This window comes from Abramis brama (genome assembly GCF_963993115.1).
Source record: "Abramis brama genome assembly, chromosome: 22".
NCBI lineage: Eukaryota > Metazoa > Chordata > Actinopteri > Cypriniformes > Leuciscidae > Abramis > Abramis brama.
Genome location: NC_139984.1, coordinates 27,658,394 through 27,678,874, shown reverse-complemented (window position 1 = coordinate 27,678,874; position 20,481 = coordinate 27,658,394). Strand labels below are relative to the sequence as shown.

Sequence of the window (20,481 nt, the reverse complement as noted above, 5' to 3'; positions counted from 1 at the left end):
TTGTAAATAATCGCTGTTCTTTTTAACTTTATTTTCATCAAAGAATAAAAAGAGATCATGGTTTTCACAAAAAAAAAAATAATTAAAGTAGCACAACTGTTTTCACAATTAATAACAAGAAAATGTTTCTTGAGCAGCAAATCAGCATATTAGAATGATTTCTGAAGGATCATGTGACACTGAAGACTGGAGTAATGATGCTGAAAATTCAGCTTTGATCACAGGAATAAATGTTGAGTATAAGAGATGTCTTTCAAAAACATAGTAAAAAAATTTACCAACCCCAAACTTTTGAATCCTAGTGCCTAGTGACACACACACACACACACACACACACACACACACACACACACACACACACACACACACACACACACACACACACACACACACCTATGCTCAAAAAAATGCTGTTTAATTAAACATTTACAGTAAATGCACCTATTAAGTGCATTTACAGTATAATGCACCTCAAACATACCGTTAGAGTGAACATATTAAAATGCCTATGCCCCAAATTATTTGAATCAAACATTGAAAGCCATATATTTACTTTTATATTATTTACCACATCTTCAGTAAACAGGTGGCAGTAAATGATCATCATGTCAGCGGTGTCAGTGTGTCCTCGTGCATTAGTACACACTCAGCAGTAAGATGACTAAAGCTCATGCTAATCTGAGCTCAGGTGAGTGACCTGCATAACATCTACAGGTCAGCCAGGAGTCCAGGTCAGATGCTGGATGGAGGGCAGTCGTTATTTGTTTACTGGGACCATCTAAAAGTTTAAATGATCACAATGTTTGAATATAATGTCAGTAAAGATAACATGCATGTCAGCCTGAAAATAACAGGTTTTAAACAGAACCTATTTTAGGCTTTTTTTTACATGTTCAGCTTTTTTTAGTGTGTAATGTTGCTGTCTGAGCATGAAACAGGTCTGCAAAGTTACAAAATCACACTGAAATGCCTTGATTGTGATCTTGAGTTTTCTTCTGGGAATGAACACGTCACAATATTCCTCATTTAAATATGTCCCACCCAAGGAACACGCAAATAAAGGGACGAGGCCTGGTTGAGTTAGTTATAGTGTGTTGAAATTCACAGTTATGGTAAGGGGCGGAACATTTCACAAACACAATTGTAGCGATTGACCAATCACAACACACCCGTTTTTTAAGCATTCAAGCATGAAAATCTAATCTAGTAGATACTAAAAACAAATTTAAGAGTTCGTGAAAGGGCATAATATGGCCTCTTTAATTAGATCTAAGCATGCAAAAAAGTACAAACATTAGACCAGTAAGAAAACTGTAAGTGATAAAACTGAGGGTTTATTGGTAAAAATATTGCACAAAGCTTTGACAGTATAGCAGCCTACACACGCATAATCCCTTTCTGTAGTTCAGAGGACACTTTATTATAATCTCTTACATGATAATTAGTCACAGTACAGTATTTCTAACAGTGAAGTTCATGTGTGTCACGTATACTGCAATATAGTGCACAAAACAAGGGCTACAGTCTTACAAAGGTGGTGGGAAAAGGCGTTAAATCATTTTAATCTGCTTTATTATGACAAAAATATATAATGGATAAACATACAATAATAATTTCTGCATTAGAAAAATAAACCACTCTAGATAAATTACTCCCAAAAAACTATTTAACGAATAAATAAAGGCTGGGACTTTATGTTTACAGTTGGGTAGTTTCTTATTCCAGCGATGTACAATCTAATATCGATAGGTACAGCTTACAGTTTTACACATTATTGCACATTACAAACTAGCCATTCATTACAGAGAGTATATGTACAAAAGCACAGAATTAATACTCCTCACGCAAGTGTCCAGTAACACGGACCCCTGCTCCAAATGTTTTAATACAGAGATATTAATTGTCCTTGATAATGTAAAACTGTTTCCTCAAGGGAAAATACAAAATTTGAGGTTCATCACTTGAAGTGTAACTGTATACAGGAACAGTGTGTCATCATGAGTGTGTGACAGGCTGTATTTGTGCTCTGTGAGCGTGTGTGTGTGCAGATATGGAGGCACTCCTCTGAACTTCAGTATTTCAGAGCGGTGCGGGCCGGTGGCCATCTGTCTTGCAGACACTCTGGACCAGAGCAGAGCAGGACCTGCCCACAGAAAGCAGCCAGTGACTGGGTGAAAGGTCACAGACCTGTAGCCAGCATGAGAAAGTCAGGCATGGAGCATATATATATATATATGGGTATACTGTATGTGTTATTAAACAATCAAGCTGTCAGCTTTACCTGTCAAAAATCACATAATTCCAATGCAGCCACATCACATGACAGAGCAAACGCCAGTCTGCAGGTTCGGCCCGCTTCGGTTGGAGCTTCTTTTTGTGTACCTGAAGAATTTAAAGTACATAATTAGAGTAAATCAATCAATGGATAAAAACAAATTATGTTGCAAATTTCTCTCCTTTAATATCCTGTTTCACTCAAAAATATATTTCAGATTACAGAGGGGGAAAGGCAATGTTGTTTTTGAACTATTTATCTGCAATTATAGTATTTATTAATATTTATTTATTTATTTATTATAAAATTCATGTTTTTTTATTTTTATTTTAATTTTTAGACATTTTTGTTGAGTTTCTATTTAGTTTTAATTTTGTATTTTCTTGTTTTAGTCATTTTAGGACTAACTCAGTTAGTTGCAAAGGCAACATTTCTATTTTGTATAAATATGTAATATTTCTATTTCATTTTATTTAAGCTCTATTTTAATTAATGAAGTTTTAAAAAAGTTTTAGTTTTAGTTAACAATAACAATACTGAAAATTGGTTATGAATAGCACATTAACTTTAAATCTTGTTATAACAGCTTTTGGCAAACTCAAACACTCATGATATCCACTAATAATGTAAGTCAAGGTTTCTCACACTGAAAACATCATAATTTAGTATTGCATGACCATTTTTTAGTTTTCGCCACTGTACCTTTAAGATGTAAATGACCTCTATTATGATTGGCTAGCCTTCTCGAATGTGAAATGGATAACTATGCTCACACTAGGGGGCCGTTTACACGACACTGTTTTTAACAAAAAGATTGAGAACTTTTTATGCATTTTCACCATTCATTTACACGACAACTGCGTTTTGGGGGCCCGAAAACGCAAACTTTTGAAATCAGGTTTCAAAGAGCGGGTTTTTGAAAAGATACAATTATTGTCTCGAATGCGAATTTGTGAAAACGGTGTCTTCATGCGCATGCGTATTACGTGTTCAGTCTATAAGCGAGTAGTGTTTCTTAACAAAGTGTCATCGCCATCTACTGGCCAGGCAGCGAAATACAGCGTTCGGTAACTTTATTTTAAGGTGACAGTTACACGTTACTACATGTGCTTTCGATTGTAATAACAGTAAATTATGCATAATTACAAGTAACTAACCCTAAACCAAACCCTAACCCTAACTCTACAGTAAGTACATGTAATTCATTAATATTACTCAGTACTTATTTGAGCAAGTACAATGTAACTATGTCACCTTAAAATAAAGTGTAACCTAGCGTTTTTGAACGGGGGTCGTTTTGAAAACGTTGGCGCCTGTATGTGAAAAAAGCAAAGGAAACACTTTAGTACATTGTAGTTGCGTAAACATGCCAAAGGTTGCAGGGAAAAAACAAACCCTGTTCTTAGTTAGTCTCCCAGACTGGTCAGGCTAGCTTAAACCAGACCAGAAAACTAGCTTAGGCTGGCATTTTGCAGCCTAAGCATTTGTTTTTCATCAGGTACAGTGTGTAAACATAGGAGATCATATGTTAATATGCTCATGGTTGACAAGGTGGTTTCTGAACATTTTCATCACTTAGTTTCAAGTTTAGAGTGTTAAAGTTTTAGTACAAATGATCAAACAAAGATCTGTTTTCCATGACATGACCTTTAAACACAAACACATACCCATTTAGATCAGCTGGCTCCGAGTGATACACATGTTTGCCCTTCTCTGCAATGGTTAGGGTCCCAACATGAGTGGTCTCGCTGTGACTGACCCGGATCGGGTGGTACTGACTCTTTGCCTCGGTGGAGCCGGACGGCACGTTCATCTGATGGCTGGGCGCGTGGCCGTTTAGTTGTGGGGTCTCAGCGAACTGCTTCTTGCGGACGGACTCAGGTGTGTTGGTCGCGATGACCTTGATCTCAGGCACAGTTGGAGGGTTGTGTTTCAGACAGGCCTCAGAGTGGGCCAGCTGCAGCTTCTTCATCTGGCGAATGGCCACTGTAGCGTTGAAGGCTTGCTGGAGGGACGAGATCAGGACTTCAGATAGTCAGTTTAGTGCAGGAAAGAACAAAAGCTAATAGACAGATTCAGCACCACATTTTTTTTAGTATCAAATCTCACTTTGGATTGTATCTTGAAACATGAAGTAAAATGAAAAAGCAATCAATGCATTTTAATGGTGCACAAAAAAATAAAATAATTCTGTATGAACGATAGACCTGTGCGATCTTCTATATACACATGCAGTATACAAAATGAGACTATGATGAGTGCTGTGTCCCATAATGCAGTGCACTTCCATTACCAGCGTGACATTTAAATGACTGTAAAATATGTACAACTTTTTCATTTGAAACCATATGAAAAACCATACCAGTATACCAGTTTACAGCACAGTATGCATTTAGCAGTGTGCTAAATATGCAAATATAATGTTTATGTTCGGAATTGGACACTGGTTTACTAACTAAATATTATAACTGTACAGTTATTCATGAGACCATGCATTATAAGGTGCATAACAAGGCATAATTAAGGCATTACAATAATATTAGAATGCATTATACACACTACCCACCCCAAAAAAAATCTCTATTTGGATTTAAACAGGCAAATGCTTAAAGATCATTATTGCAGGGATTATTATGAAAATACTCAGCAATGGTGTTGACTCATGAATTTACACATGGTTTGTCTTAAAGCATATTAAAAACACCACATAGACATATAAACAACATTAAAAGCTTGATTTTCACCACAGGGGGACTTTAAGAGTCTATGATTGGATCATTATTGCAGGGATTATTATGTTTCTATCATGTTATATGTTTGGGAACAGTTCTTCTAACCCTAATTGATGGAGTGTTTAACTTTTCATTTCTTAAACAACCACACATCATGGCCATATTCCAGGATGACAACGTAAAGATTCATCAGGCTCAAATTGTGAAAGAATTGTGAGGATCATGAAGAATCATTTTTCACACATGAATCGTCTCCTCTGAGTCCAGAGCTTAAATTCATTGAGAGTCTTTGGGATGTGCTGGAGGAGACTTTACAGAGAGCTGGACTCTTGCATTGGCAATACAAGATCTTGAGCAAATATTGATGCACCTCTTGATAGAAATAAATGTTGCAATGTTATTTCCATCAAGAGGTGCATCAATTTCTGTTGCCAAAAATGCTAGAAACATAGTAATGACTGCAATAATGACCCAATCATAGACTCTTAAGCATTTGTCATAAGCTATGGCCTTCCTGTAGCTCAAACAGTAGAGTGTTGGCGCTTGCAACGCCAAGGTCATGGGTTCGATTTCCAGGGAAAGCAAGAACTGATAAGAATGTAAATGTGGACCTTGAAATGTAATGTAAGTCGCTTTGGATAAAAGCGTCTGCCAAATGCATAAATGTAAAAATGTAAAATTTGTCTGTTTAAATCCAAACAGCGAATTTGTTTTTGGCTGGGCAGTGTATAAAGGCTTTAAGTGTTTCCAAAATATGTTTTTCTAGGCCACTGATTTGAAAAAAAAAGAAAAAAAAAGCCAAGTACACCTTTAGATGTCTCCAAGCATAAATCAGATTGCTAGAACTAACTGAAACTGGTCTGTTCCAGATATTCACACAGATGGAGCAATTATAGACAAGGCGGATGACCAAATCAACGACTTAAATTGTGTAATCAGACCAGAGATCATCTGAAAAACCCCACTGAGACTAAACCACAGGAGACCAACTCCAAGCAGAGTTATGAAACATGACTTTACCTTCCACTTGGACTTGGCAAAGTTTTTCTGGATCTGCTCACTGACGGAATGGTAGATGTCCTGACTCCGGGCCGTCTTTCCTATAATCCTGCAGGTCAAAGCTGGATTTAAAACCAGAGCTAGAGGAAAACAGGAGGATTTCGTTTCCTCTTTTAACCAGACTTTAAGACAGGAAGAAAGTCCAGTTTAATCTAACAACTGTCGATCTCATATGTGATTTGTGGGTTTTGTTTCAATGGGATTATACGGAGAGCAAACAGAGACTTTAAATATCAAGTCAAGTTGGAGATATAAATACAAACTCAATATTTCTCATCAAATTAAGAGAGAATTATCAGTGTTATTTTAGTGTTATTGTAATACAATCATATATATATTTTTTAATATTTTGAATTATTTTTATATTCTGTTTTTTTTATTTTAATTTCAGTTTAAGTTTTGGTAATTTTGCTATGTGTTTTGTAATTTTTATTAGTTTTTGTGTTTTTTAATATTTCTATTTAGCTTTATTTTATTAATTTTAGTTTATTTTTTTTATATATAACTTGTTTTATTTCAGTTAGTTGCCAAGTTTTAGTTTTTCATCTAATACACGTATTTTATTTTATTTCTGCTTTATTTCAATTTCTGAAAACTATTTTGATAGTTTTAGTTAACAAACAACACTGATCTGCGCTATACTATCCATATTAATTTTATAGTTCTATACTCTGTCAACAAAGGTTTAAAAAAAAAAAAGTTTCTTTTTCTTTTTTTTCTGAGACATGAGAAAAATGTATACATAAATTAAACAGCAGATATTTGTTATGGGATAGTTCACCAAAAAATTAAAATTCTGTCATCATTTACTCACTCTCATGTCGTTCTAAACCCGTAAGACTTTCGTTCATTGATATTTTCAATGAAATCTCTTCATAAAGAGATCGTAAAACAAATCCAAGACTTCTGAAGAGACATGATTGCTTCATATTATGAACAGATTTACATAAACATTGATCATCGAACATGCATAATATGTACTGCATTCAAATTTGGTAAACGGAAGCTCGAGCATGAGAACCAATGAGATTCATTCGCATCAAGCAACGACACAAGGGTGAGTAATTGATGACAGATTTTTTGGGTGAACTGTCCCTTTAAGGCTTTGAAAGAGCAACGTCTGAGCAATAAAGTGTCCTGCGGTCACTCACCAGGGGTGTCTGAGAGCCTGTTCTGTGTCGTAACGCATCTTAGGATTCTTCTGCATCATGTTGCGGATGAAGTCCTTTGCTAGAGAGATAGTAATTATACATGAGGTTAAGGGCTTCTAGTTAGAGGTGTGTTTTGCAGAATCATAAGAGAGGTTTAGATCAATCTGATAGCAGTAGGAAAGTAAAGAATGGTTGTATTATTGGATGCTCACCAGACTCAGAGATATCATCCCAGAAGGGCGAGTCGAACTCGTACTGCGCCTTCATGATTTTAGAAAACAGACGAGTCTCGGTTTCTTCGTAGAAAGGAGGATATCCACAGAGACTGTGAAGATAAAGCAAAATAAATGGTAACACTTAATATTGATGCTCCACTTTAGACATTCTAATAATTATAAGTAACTTTGCAACTAAACATGTCAACTACCAGTCATTAGAGTATTAGTAGGCCTACTGTCTGCCTAATATCTGATAACACTTTATTATGATGTTTGCTGTAAATTTGCAAGTACATATCAGCAGAGGTGTAAAGTCCAGGGGTCAGAAAGTAAAAGTCCTGCCATATGTTTATTCTACCCATAAGTTTACTAATACTCTAATAAGAGTTAGTTGGCATGTAGTTGCAAATGAATGAGAGTTAGTTGGCATGTAGTTGCAAATGAATGAGAGTTGGTTGGCATGTAGTTGCAAAGACACTTAACAGTTAGCAGAATGTCTATAGTGGACTATTGAAATAAAGTGTAACCAAATAAATGAATGAAAATTTAGATTTCCACCAGGGGGCGCCGTGTATATGAGAGCCCTACATTGTATTATGTATTCTGTGTGGCCTTAAACTGATAAATTAATCAAACTGCTAATCTGTCAGTGTTGACAAACAATAAGCTTTAGGTTTCCAAAGTAAGAACCTGGCATCTGTTTATCACTCTCGGTAAATAACAGTGCTGTTTACAGTCCAACTCACTTGATAGTGTGGAGTGGATTTTGTACAAAATCAGTTTCTAGAAATGACATTAGTTCTAGGGAGGGACTTACAGGATATAGGTGATGACTCCAATAGACCAGCAGTCAACGGCTTTACTGTAGGGTTTTTGAGCCAACACTTCAGGGGCTGCAAGCAAATACAAATACATCCACTTGTTTATTTTCTTGAATGTCTCTAGTGGTTTTATAGTGCAAGATTCATCAGTGCACATTATTCTAAAAAAAAATTATGTTAATTGAAATAATGCTGCAATAAAATAAATAAAAATTAGTAATACAGTACATTTGTTATACATTCAACTGTTCAACTGTTCCTGTTATATCAGGTCCATTAAATACTGCCATTAAATACTGTCCATTAAATAATATTAACATTCTGGTGTTGTTCGTCTTTTTTCTTTTTTTTTACTTAATTAGAGTGGCATGAAACTCTGTGACTTTGGCGGCAGTCGCTATGTAACCACAAATAAAAAAACAAAATCATGGACATTAAAAAAAGCGAAATGGTTGCAAAAATTATATGTTTGCATTTGTTCGTGGTCAAAAATGACCGCCATTGGAAAAGAGTGGAAAATATACACAATGCGAAAATACAGAGAATTATTTGTGTGTACAATCTACAAATCAAATTGATGCAGAAAAAAGTGCACAGCAATGAAGGAGTGACACTCTAAAATATAAACAAAATTACATTATTGTCAATGGGGAAAAAATTATCACAATTATTGCATAAATATTTATTAGTACCATGAAGTTCTCTCAAAATAAAAATAATATTGAACAAAAAATATATTACATTGATTTTACTGAAAAAAAATAAATAAATCAGGTTTTCATCACCAGTGCTCAGTTTTGACTGCAAACAACACAAGGTTGACTCCCAAATGAACATAATAATCTTTGCTTTTAATAATGTATTAGTAAATGTTGAACTTAACATTAACTTGTTAATGTTAACAAATGGAACCTTACTGCAGTGTTACCAATAAATAAAATTCATAAAGACTACTAAATCTTAATATAATCAAATTAAATAACTTTTCTGCAGCGCAGTATTATAATACCAATATTATTACAGCATACTTTTCCTGATCCCAATGGATAAAATTCAAGTCTCAAAACAGTATCTATCACTGAAAGCTGTGCATCACTCAGAGAAACATCACATTACAGAAGTTAAATATGTTGTGGATGCAGTTTCACGGTGCCTTTAGAGACAATGAATCAAAACCAGCTGCCTTTTGTGCTTTGACATTCCCTGGCTATCATTCTCACCGACATATCCCGGAGTCCCACAGGCCGTGGACATGACGCCATGCTCTTCCATCTTAGAGAGGCCGAAATCACTGATCATGATCTTGGAGTTTTCATCAGAGCTGTAGTAGAGCAGATTCTCTGGCTAAAGAGGGAATACAGATCTCAAGTCTTTATCTGCATACAGTATATGTACAGTATATGCAGATGCTTGTGTGAATGCGGCGTCTCTGTACCTTGAGATCGCGGTGTACTATGCCGTTTTGGTGCAGGTAGCCGACTGCCTCCAGCACCTGTTTGATAACCTGACTAGCATCCAACTCTGAGTACATGCCCCGGTCCAGGATCCGGTCAAACAGCTCACCACCTGAAACTCTGACGGGATACGAGACGTTTAACAACATGCTGTAAAGACACAAAGAGCTTTGAATACAGTAGCTTCAGTGGGTGATAACACTTACAGCTGCATGAGCAGGTAGTAATGCGTCGGACTTTCATAAAAATCCTCCAAGCAAACCACATTGTCGTGTTTGATCCTACAGACAAAAAAAATTAAGAAGTTAGTATGAGGAAATACATTTATGCTGTTTTAAAATCAGATAAATGTTGTTTTAAATGCATTTACAGTATGTAAGCTTATTTACACCATGGATTAAAATGGTAAAAAAGTTTTTTTCAGAATTCTAACTTTTTTCTCACAATTTACGAGTTTATATTTCACAATTTAGCAAAAAGTCAGAAAAAGATATAAACTCGCAATTGCGAGAATAAAAGTCAGAATTCCTTTTATTCTCAGAATCCCAACAAGTGCAAGTTATAAAACCAAAATTATATAAGATATAAGCAAGTTTATATCGCAATTCAGACTTTTTGCTAAATTGTGAAATATAAAAAAAGTTAAAATTACCTTTTTTATATCCCTCAATTGCAAAAAGTTAGAATTTTGATCTCGCAATTCAGACTTTATAACTCGCAATTGCACAATTGTGAAAAAATAGTCTAAATTGTCCGAATTGCAAGACATAAACTCGCAATTGAGACATTTTTTTTATTCCATGGCGGAAACGAGCTTCCATAATTTCAATGCCCAAAGTTGGGTTTGAATTTCTAATGTAGTTTCAATTTCAGTTTCATTGCATAGCTAAAAGCTAGGGCTGGTTTCATTCTTACATCCGCAACACTGCGATTTCATTCTCCAGGTTGATGTCCCTTTTGTTTTTCTTCTTCACACACTTCATAGCAAAAAGCTTGCCTGTTTTTCTCTCCTTCACCATGTAGACTTCTGAGAACGCTCCCCTAGAGAAAGCAAAGAGAGAAAGATGGGGGTAAGGTCAAACGTGCAATGGGATGATGTTTTTCTGAGCGAGAGCATGATCTTGGTTTATGTGTTGCCGGTGTGGCACGTCCCCCTGAGGGTAAAACAGGTTTTAATGAAGGCGAGGATGTGACTTTTGAACCCCTGCTGAGACCTCCGCGCCACACTGCAAACCATCCATTTAATAACAGCTAGAAATGTGAAAGAGGCCAGGGCTCTGGCGACATCTGCTATGAAGCAATGTGTGAAGCAATTACTATTAGTGCAAGTGATTATATAATTGTAGATAAACACATATATCAATTTGCTAAATGCCTGGACAATAAAACAAGTGGAAAAAATGCCTAGCAACACCCTAGAAACCGTTCAGAACATCTTAGCAACATCTGAGAAACTAATCAGAGAACAGACAATTATTTTTTCTGAATTTACAAAGTAATTGCGTAACCGGATAATTTAAACGATCAGTAAAATATGGTTGGCTGGTTGTAGGAGCTTTGGAAGATCACCTAAAGCACTTAATTTTCTTTTCTCCATGCCCTCCTCAGAAGTAACCTGGAATAGCTGCCCTGGGACGAGGATTACATGCGCAATCCCTTACGCAACGGAAGCGCTAATGGCCTGGTATCCAGGAGCCTCGACAAACACAGGCCTGCAACCAGGGCGCTGGCACTGCCTCCGACGGAAAGAGGATCGGTTACAATTAGCATGAGATTGGTTGAATAAGACCGGCTATAAGGAGATTACGCATCACTGCTTTATCTGCTGCAAATCTTCATATTATTCATGTAATACTCTTATCATCCCAGTTTAACTTTTTCCCTGCCAGCGTTTTTGAAAAAAGTTGCCAGCCACCACCAGCATTTTTGATCATTTTCACACAAAAAAATATATATATGTTGTTTTATGAATATCTGAACACGCAATATATCAAAGAACAACACTTATCAACACTTGAATGTGGGTCAATTTCACTTAAAAAAGCAACATTTTAAGCTAAAAGCTGAGAAAACCGTGTTTTGTCAAAGACTACGATATCGGTTGTTTCTGCTTCTTCTTTGCCTGTATGTAATAGCGCCCCCTACCATATAACAGTGAAAACATGGAAAGCCGGAAATTCCCGTCAGTGGCGGGGAAAGAGTTATAAGCTGAAAGTTTTATTTTTAATCAGCATTTTTGTGTTGATTCATTTAAAAAGATCAGACAAAGAAAAAATTACCAGAGAAGTAAAACTGTATAAGATATTAAAGTCACCAAGAAATGGACAATTCTTATTTTTTATGGAAAATTGCAGTATTTATCATGAACGATTTATCCGTTTTTTAATTCATGTGCCTTGTAATCTTTAATTAAAATATCTTCCCCTCCCTCTTTCAGCGACATCTCTTCTCTTCTCTGATGACGAGGGCGGGGCAACCTGTCACTCACATGAGATCCACCAATAGCAAACCACAACCATCCAATCAACAAAATCAAGCCCCGCACTACATTTGTCCTTGTTCAAGAAGCCGTTTCATTTGGATATACATCACAATAGAGAAGAAAAGACGATCACATCTTCCGTTTCATGTCGACTTTAAGATTTCTCAGAGAATATTTAAAAAAACATTAAGAGAATATATATCTTGAAAATAAGTGTACTGCGTAATTTGAGTGTAAATCTCACTAAATGTATTATTATTACAATATTTTAATAACATTTACTACTTAAAATAAAAAGTTTAAAGTTTGAAACTCCATAAATAGATATTTTTAAATGTTTAATATATATATATATATATATATATATATATATATATATATATTTTTTTTTTTAAATGTAGGTATTTATTTTTGATATAGCACTGAATTCGTAATGCTTAAATCACGCCTGAAGTGCTACATCACACAACCTCGCCCTCACACACACACACACACACACACACACGGAGCGTCAACAAACAAGCGTCCCCTGACACTGCCAGCGTCTATCACATATTCCCACAACACCTTTTTCCTGCATTGAATGCAAGAGCTCAGAGATGTGTGTTAACCTTCACTTACAGTCAGGAGGGAATAATCCTTTAGAAAGTCATGAATTCATTAAATACTGAGGATTTCAATAAAATGCATGAATAAATAAATAAATAAATAAAAACTAAATACAGCTCACACTGAAGGCCAGTGCACAGAATGTGCCCAAAGGCAGAGAAAACTGCTAATGAAATACATAGAAATATGATTTTTCATCATAGAATCTCTGGATTAAGTCAATTTTAGATGTCACACTTCATCCTGATGGGTGTTAACTCCAGTGGAAGCCTGCTGAGGGATTGTGGTAGTTTAATTCGGGTTGTTTTTGTCGGAGGAAACCACTGTGCTCAACTCCCCACGGCCCATAATGCCCCAGTGGTGCCAGTAACACCCTCAGGCAAGGGCAGGTCGTGACAGAGCTCTCTAGACACAGCAGTTTATGCTTGAAACTAGATCATTATCTCACTTTATGATCTACATGGACTGTAAACTTGTAAAAAAAAAAAAAGAAGAAGGAATTGAATGTGGCCTCAAAATGGGTTACTAAAACCCTTAAAATATTTTCCTTCCTTGAAATAAAATAAACATGAACAGAGTAATATATAGTAATATATAGTATATATATATGAATGTAAACTTATTTAATTGCCAAGGAAACATTTCCCATTTTCATTTAGATTAATTTGATGTACAAAAAACCCAGAAAAAAAACTAAAACTGAAATAAAAAAATAATAAAAACTATATAGACATTTTTAAAAAAGCAATCCCTATAACTTTAAATGAAATAAAAATAAAAATGAAAAATCAAATTTAAAAATTATTATAAAAACTATAATACTATTTCGATATTAAAATAACACTGTGGTCTCAAAACACAGAGGCAAAATTCTCCATATTAAAAGAAAACAGTAACAGCAATATTAAAAAGTAAAAAAAAAATAAAAAAAAGATTTACAGAGATTTTGGGCTATTTGGCTTTTCATTGCATGTTTTCTTTCCACTAGTCAGAAAAACATGTGTTTATATTATTGCACTTTATCTATTTGCATCAGTAGATTTTAGGGATGTGCCGATACACTTGGCTCATGAGATGAGACGAAACACGATATGAGTTCACAAGACAATATTTTAACACTTTAAAAATCCTCAATGACAAAATATATGAATTGTCTTTCATTTGTCTGAAAGCCACAAAATGCTAATATATTTAAATATTTCAAATATTTTAACTAATCTAGGGCTGTGATGCGATTATTTTGGTAATCGAGTCATCTGTCGATTATTTTGATGATTCTGATCTGGAAATTTATGCAAATTAGAGCATATTTAATTAGATAATGCCTCAACAACATTTCAGATAACATGTAATACAAAAATGTTTGCAATTCTTTATGTAATTGCATTAAGTAGTGATATTTATTAGATAAATGTTTTACCCGATTGTTTCGCCTTAATCAATGAAAATAATCCAGTATAATAATTTACATGGATATCATCATCTGCGTAATAGACAGCACATTGCAGGCCATGCCTGGTAGATTATCGCAAAGCTGTTTCCATCCCGTTAGCTGTTCCCTGGTGCCTGTGATCCCTGTTATTCCCTGTCTGCCAAAGCGATTAACACACACCGGTCTAGAAGTGTCTTAACCTGTGCTTTACCCTTCAATCACCTACAGACGCAGGGCGACCTGAATGCTACAGACTCCACTGAATAAATCTCACACCCTCAACATCAGCCAATCAAATGCACACTTTTGGATCACACTGTAACTGATTATTTAGTTACAGACTTCCGTGAAACATGGAAACGAACGTCCCAATGTTTGTGACGCTTGCACTGATCTCATAGTGTCTGTCTTCAGGGACGAAACATTATTCTGCTTAGTGATCGCTGGACAGTCAGCAAAGGCGATGTACAGCTGCTCGTGTCTGCTGAGCTCACGGTATAGTCAGCTTTCTGCGTCCGCAATGACACAACCGGTTCAGGACGACAGGGCCGGATCATTGCTGTCTGCTTTACAGGCTGAGGCCCATTAAAGGTGCAATATGTAAGATTTTTGTAACAAATTCATAATTTGTAATAAATTGTAATTTCCTGCAGTTGTGTACTTACAATATCCCAAAAGTTCCCAAAGATTTTTAATTTCAGAGAAAATCCCATTTTAAATAATGGCTCGTCCCTGGTCATTGTCGCCTTTCAATGACGTAATATCCGCGTTATCCCTGGTTTCCATGGCGACAGACGTGGACAACTGCGTTACGTCTAGCGGCACACTTACGCTGTTGTTGTTTCGTTCAAACATTATAGACCATGGCAAGCAGACTTTGGGACAAAAGGAGAACTAAAATGAGGATCGATATTGGCGTGGCGTTTTCGAGATGCCGAGAGGTCCACGTCCACGACTAACTTTGACTTGACAGAGCTTCACGAGCTAGATAAATTCATCAACTAACCATTCAGAAATGTCCTGTTGCAATCTACATGTTGTCACTTCTTCTTGAGTCTCTCCATCATTGTCTGACTCTGGTTTGAACATAAAAGGCTAAAAGTTTTTGAAATTTTCAGTGCATGTCTGTGTGTGAGTGCAAGGAGAAAATACTCAGCAATGGTGTTAACTTATGAATTTACACATTGTTTGTCTTAAAGCATTTTAAAAACACCACATAGACATAAACATTAAAAACTCGATTTTTTACCACAGGGTGTCTTTAAGTCAATTTTCTTTAAACAAAGAAAATCCAAACAAAAGGCTTAAAATGTAATCTCACAAATGCCGAGCCTTGAATTACCCACACGGTGAAGTTGGGTAAACAATCTGGGTCAATCCTTTACCGGACACTTTGGGTGAGGAAAAACAGCTTTCTGGAAAATGTCTAACAAATTTTAAATACTCAGGAAAATATACAAACTTTGAGGTTAAAAAAAAAAAAAAAAAAAAAAAAGATTTAATGTGCACGACAAGCAACTTTTTAGCACAGTACTTGCTTACACTTAAATTCTAAAAATAATTGTATTATCAGCTGCATGTAGGATGTAAATTTAAGGTATACTTCATTAAAAATGCCACTTGAGGCATAAATGCTGTCAGTATACATTTACCACCAAAATAAAATATCCTACTGAAAAAAATGATGTTAATAAAACCATTCACAACTTTTACAATGAATAATAAGAGGAACTAAAGGTGTACTTACGATCCGAGCACCTCCATGAATTCAAACACATCCTGGATGTTATCCGTGCTTTTTTTCCAATCATAGTCGCCCTCCTTTCGCCCCATTTCTGCGTGAGCTTCTACAGGGATTTCTGAAGAGGATAAAAAAAAGAAGAAACCTCTTTATAAAGTGACCAACAAAGACAAAACGTCTGTGATCTGTGATATATTTTTTTTAAATGTACCTTTATTCGCAGCCAAATCCCTAATAATCCCTAACAGTCCAGGGGCCATGAGGCCTGATTCCTAATATAAATCCAATTAGAATTCCAAATCAAGATGAAATATCAAAAACTCTTTTGCATCCTTTAAGGTTCCGTCAGCTACTGACGGACAGTCGATGGCTTCACTTTTGACTGGAAGTGTGTTCATCTAACAGCTTAAGTTTTAGTGTGTCACTGACCTGCGCCGAACTCTTTAAAAACTCCACAGCTCCTCATGGGCTGTCCTACATAGCTTATAGACGGCTGTCAGAAAACACTAATCAGGTTTCGGCTGGTCAGAGTACAGACAGGTAGATGTGCGTCTTAATACTTATGTTTTTTTTTGTTTGAGTTTGAATTTGAGTTTAGGTGACTTATGAGATTCTTTTGGCATTTCTATGAAATATCTATAAATAAATCTAGTTGTTTTAACTGGATTATATTTGGAGAAGGTGGATTTTGTCTAAACTAGACCTTTCACCTCTGCAAACCCAACTCAGAGGTGCCTCTAAAAATGATTGGATGTATTTGATAAAGCCATCATCTTCAACAAAACGCATACAAATCATTGTATTATCTTGTACAATGAACTCAAGCCCATCAACTGCACACAAAGACAGCAGAAATAGCTGATTTACACCATGTCTATTGTGTTTATTTTAAGGTCAAATAAACACAATATTTTTTATTTCTTCATAATAGGTGTTCAGACATATGCAATCCAATCAATTTGTCATTTCTAACATATAAAGACTTCTCTGGGATTAGCAGTATTGAGTTCTGGTAAGTTCTGGAAAGCTTTGCTCTCATTCCACTTAGGCTATATAACGGGTTAAAGGCTCTGATCTTTTGACCTTAAAACAATGACCTCCCTAATGAGTTCATGAGGTCACTTGCAATTTATAACTTCAGTAGCCAAAAATATCAGTCATTTGCCACTAAGAGTGTCGTTAAGTACAATGAGGTGCAAAAACTCTATAGAATCAAGTAGGCTAATTTGAGTAGACCAGTAGAACCAGTAATAGACAAATTAGGTAACCAAGAGAAAAAAAAGAACATCCAATTAAGAGGCAAGAATGGACTGCAGGTCTAAAAAAAACACTATGATTGCATGCAATCATTACGGTCAATGTCATAACGAACAATAGCTGGTTAAAGCATAAGGAATATGACCATCGCCATTATGTTAAACTACAAATTCATAAAAATAAATGATAAATTTATTAAATAAATGCCACATATATTAATAATAAAAATTAGAAACATACAAATGAAGACAAATATTTAAAATATTAAATTAATCTAATTAATTAATCAATTAAAATGAAATAACATTTCATGAAATGCACATTCATTTAAAAAACAAATAAATACAATATTTAACAAATGTGTAAAATAAAACGTTTTTTTAATTTCTTGACTTTTCTTAACCAATCACAGTATACTCGTATTAATTGTAATATAGCCTATCATAAATTAAAATGCATCGTGCAATGCACAACATTGCAAACTAATCACACAAGAACATCAATTTCTGCACGTGTCTGGCTTTGTCTTTCCTCTGCAGCCCCTTTAATGTTCAGCGAGTCTGTGTGGATTAACACTCATATTTCTGCTGAGTGCACGAGACCATGCAGCATAAACATAAACATGCAGCTCAGCACGGGTCATCATAAACACATGCATGGGGCGCGTGTCCTGGTGCAAGGTGTCCCATACACTGACTGACGATCATATCGCATAATTCAAAGTCTTAATCTATAGATCGTAGCCTACTCACGTGCACCTTTAAGCCACACGCATAATAATGCGATCCATTAATCATCTTTCACAATGTGCATTCTGATGCTGCCTGCATGCATGCATAAGCAGAGGTGATTAATTTACAAAGAGACCGTTTTTGACCTTACCTTCAGGTCTGTAACTCCAGCAGGATTTTTGTCTCTTGCAGAAACTATCGAAGCTCAAGCAAGGACAGCATTGACAAAGAAAGAGAGGCGAGGAGAGAGGTTGATGCGAAACGGACATTTGCAACGCGTCCAAAATACAATGATGCACATTTATGTGCAATTAATACAGTTTGCAAAAATCTTTCATATGCACCATCATCATATGAAAAACGAGCATTTAAATTTCGCAAACCACTCAGTCAGAAGTTAATTTCTTAAGCAATTGTTGCGCGCACTCAAGCAATAAAACTGTCAGATAAAATCGTCTATTTAAAAAGAAAAAAACACTTTACATTACAATGTCCATATTACATAGAAATATAATGGATTACAATAAATAATTGCACATTAACATGAACACTGTTATTTAAAGTGTGACCTGTTTTTGCAGCATCCTCAGTCTCCTCTTGTCTCTGTTAACAGGACAGGAATCGGGTTTACTCGGGAGAGCGTCCCGTCCTTTGACTTACCTAGAGAGGCAAGTGCGCAAAATATGCCCTGCTCTGACTCTCCTGCCAAAAGCCCGCTGCAGTCTGGACAGATTAAACCCGCCGGGAGGAGCACAAATAACCAACAGGTTGAGATTACATGAGCTGTCAATGAAGGAGGAGCAGACAGCGAGGCGGATTCTCAAGTTCTCTTTGACGACTGTCTACTGTACATATCACCACACACACACGCAAACACATAAACTTGCCATGATGGGTTTTTCAATGGCCTTTTCAATATGTATCATGAGAGCACAGGTAGTCAATGGGCATATACATTTTTAACATTTTATGACAGCACCACATGTACACAAAATTTCTTATTTAAAAAAAAAGACTAACTTTAACTAAAACAAAGCATTCACAAACAAAGCATTTTGAAAAAAAAAAAATCAGCTTTACTTGACAAGGCTGTTGGTAGATTTTAAAACTGACCACAGGTGATTGACCATTAACAAACACTTTAGATAGCCTATACAAAGACGGTGCACTCATATTATACAGGATTTGACCAAGCGTGCCGCACAAGACCTGAAAAGTGAAGCCAAAACGTCTCGATCGCGCCCCGGTGACTGGTCCTAGTATAGGTCATAACAAGCCCCGCCTCCCCGTGTTATTCAACGGGACGTGAGACCAACTAAACAATTAAATTACACTTCAAATATCTTTTTTCCAAAGGTGGTTTCTTTCATTTGCTGTTGTTTTTATCATGCTGATGTAAGTTCAAGTGTCTGTTTCAAAAATAAGTTGTTTTTTAGTTAGTTACGTGATGCTATAAAAACGGTGGTGTAACGTCATGATTGACAGCACCAACGGACATTTTTTTCGGGATCTTCGGAGGACTGAGGAGATTGTATTTACTTTATTTTAACAAGCCTCTTGTCATACTGCAATCCATTTTTAAAAAAGTGCACTCAGGGAGAGTGCATTCTGCGAGAGTGAGGGCGGAGTGTTGATTTTGCGGCTTTACTTCCTGCTTACTACTGCGCAGGTCTGGTCCCGAGATCGCTACTGTTCAGACTCAAGTTCCAAGATGTCAGTGCCATGTCGGGACACTGGCGGCTTCAGTTCTCACCAATGGAAGAGAGCGAAGGGGCGTCGTCCATCTTTTTTACAGTCTATGGATTTGACAAACTAATGGCGTACACCAAACACGAATTTAATTATTTGCGCAATTAGATTACATACAAAGTCGATGCAAAGATGCGAATAGATCTCGATATTCGCCTCAATCGCGTTTTCCGCGCAAGTTGAAAAATTTCAACCCGAGCGGAAAATTCACATGACGCTTAGAAATTTTGTTGTTGATGATGTGCGTGAGGACACTCCTTTTTACTCCTTTTTTGTTTTTATTCGCGTGAGTGATGCGAAAAACAAGAAACATCTCGCGAGTAATCTAGAGCGAGTAACGCAATGCGAATATACGCTTCGTGTTTGGTGTGACACTATAAGAACTGAGAGGCGGCTTTATGTGCCCGCACTTTATGTCTGAGCACTAAATCTACGGGAATGAGTCAAATTATGCGCAATATGAGCATTCCCACGCTGGAATTCAAGCCCTGTAACAGCAACTATATTCATCCAGAGAGAGTGAGGAGAGGCGGGTTTGTGTGCAAGTCGCTGTCAGAGAGAGAGAAAGCGCAGCTGGTATCGGGCATCTATTCTGCGAAAATGAGTAGGCCTATAAGCGTTTCAGATATTTCAGTAGGCCTATCATATGTGCAACAAAAAAAAAATCTATATTTTTGACAACACTACATTTCACTTAGTTTATTATTTCAGTAGCATTTTTAAAAGACTACAATTGTAAAATGTATAGGCCTATATATAAAATTCAACCC

At 36.1% G+C, this 20,481-nt stretch overlaps 1 protein-coding gene across 8 annotated transcripts; it reads right to left on the bottom strand.

Moving 5' to 3' along the window:
• Nucleotides 1-1,314: 1,314 nt before the first annotated feature.
• camk1gb (calcium/calmodulin-dependent protein kinase IGb) lies at nt 1,315-18,747 on the bottom strand. Of its 8 annotated transcripts, none has more exons than XM_084098078.1 (14): nt 18,532-18,635; nt 18,114-18,157; nt 15,981-16,092; nt 10,626-10,751; nt 9,917-9,991; nt 9,692-9,830; nt 9,477-9,600; nt 8,253-8,328; nt 7,430-7,542; nt 7,218-7,296; nt 6,028-6,115; nt 3,943-4,280; nt 2,282-2,382; nt 1,315-2,143 (listed from the first exon to the last, which is right to left on the bottom strand). In XM_084098078.1, exons 3-13 carry the CDS (start codon nt 16,064-16,066, stop codon nt 2,316-2,318), a joined length of 1,311 nt encoding a protein of 436 aa, XP_083954204.1. In that variant the 5' UTR covers nt 16,067-16,092; nt 18,114-18,157; nt 18,532-18,635; the 3' UTR covers nt 1,315-2,143; nt 2,282-2,315. The 8 variants fall into 8 exon arrangements, with proteins under 8 accessions (XP_083954204.1, XP_083954202.1, XP_083954203.1 ...); XM_084098076.1 differs by having other exon boundaries at nt 1,315-2,187; nt 18,532-18,633; XM_084098077.1 differs by lacking the exon at nt 18,114-18,157 and having other exon boundaries at nt 18,623-18,747.
• Nucleotides 18,748-20,481: the final 1,734 nt, after the last annotated feature.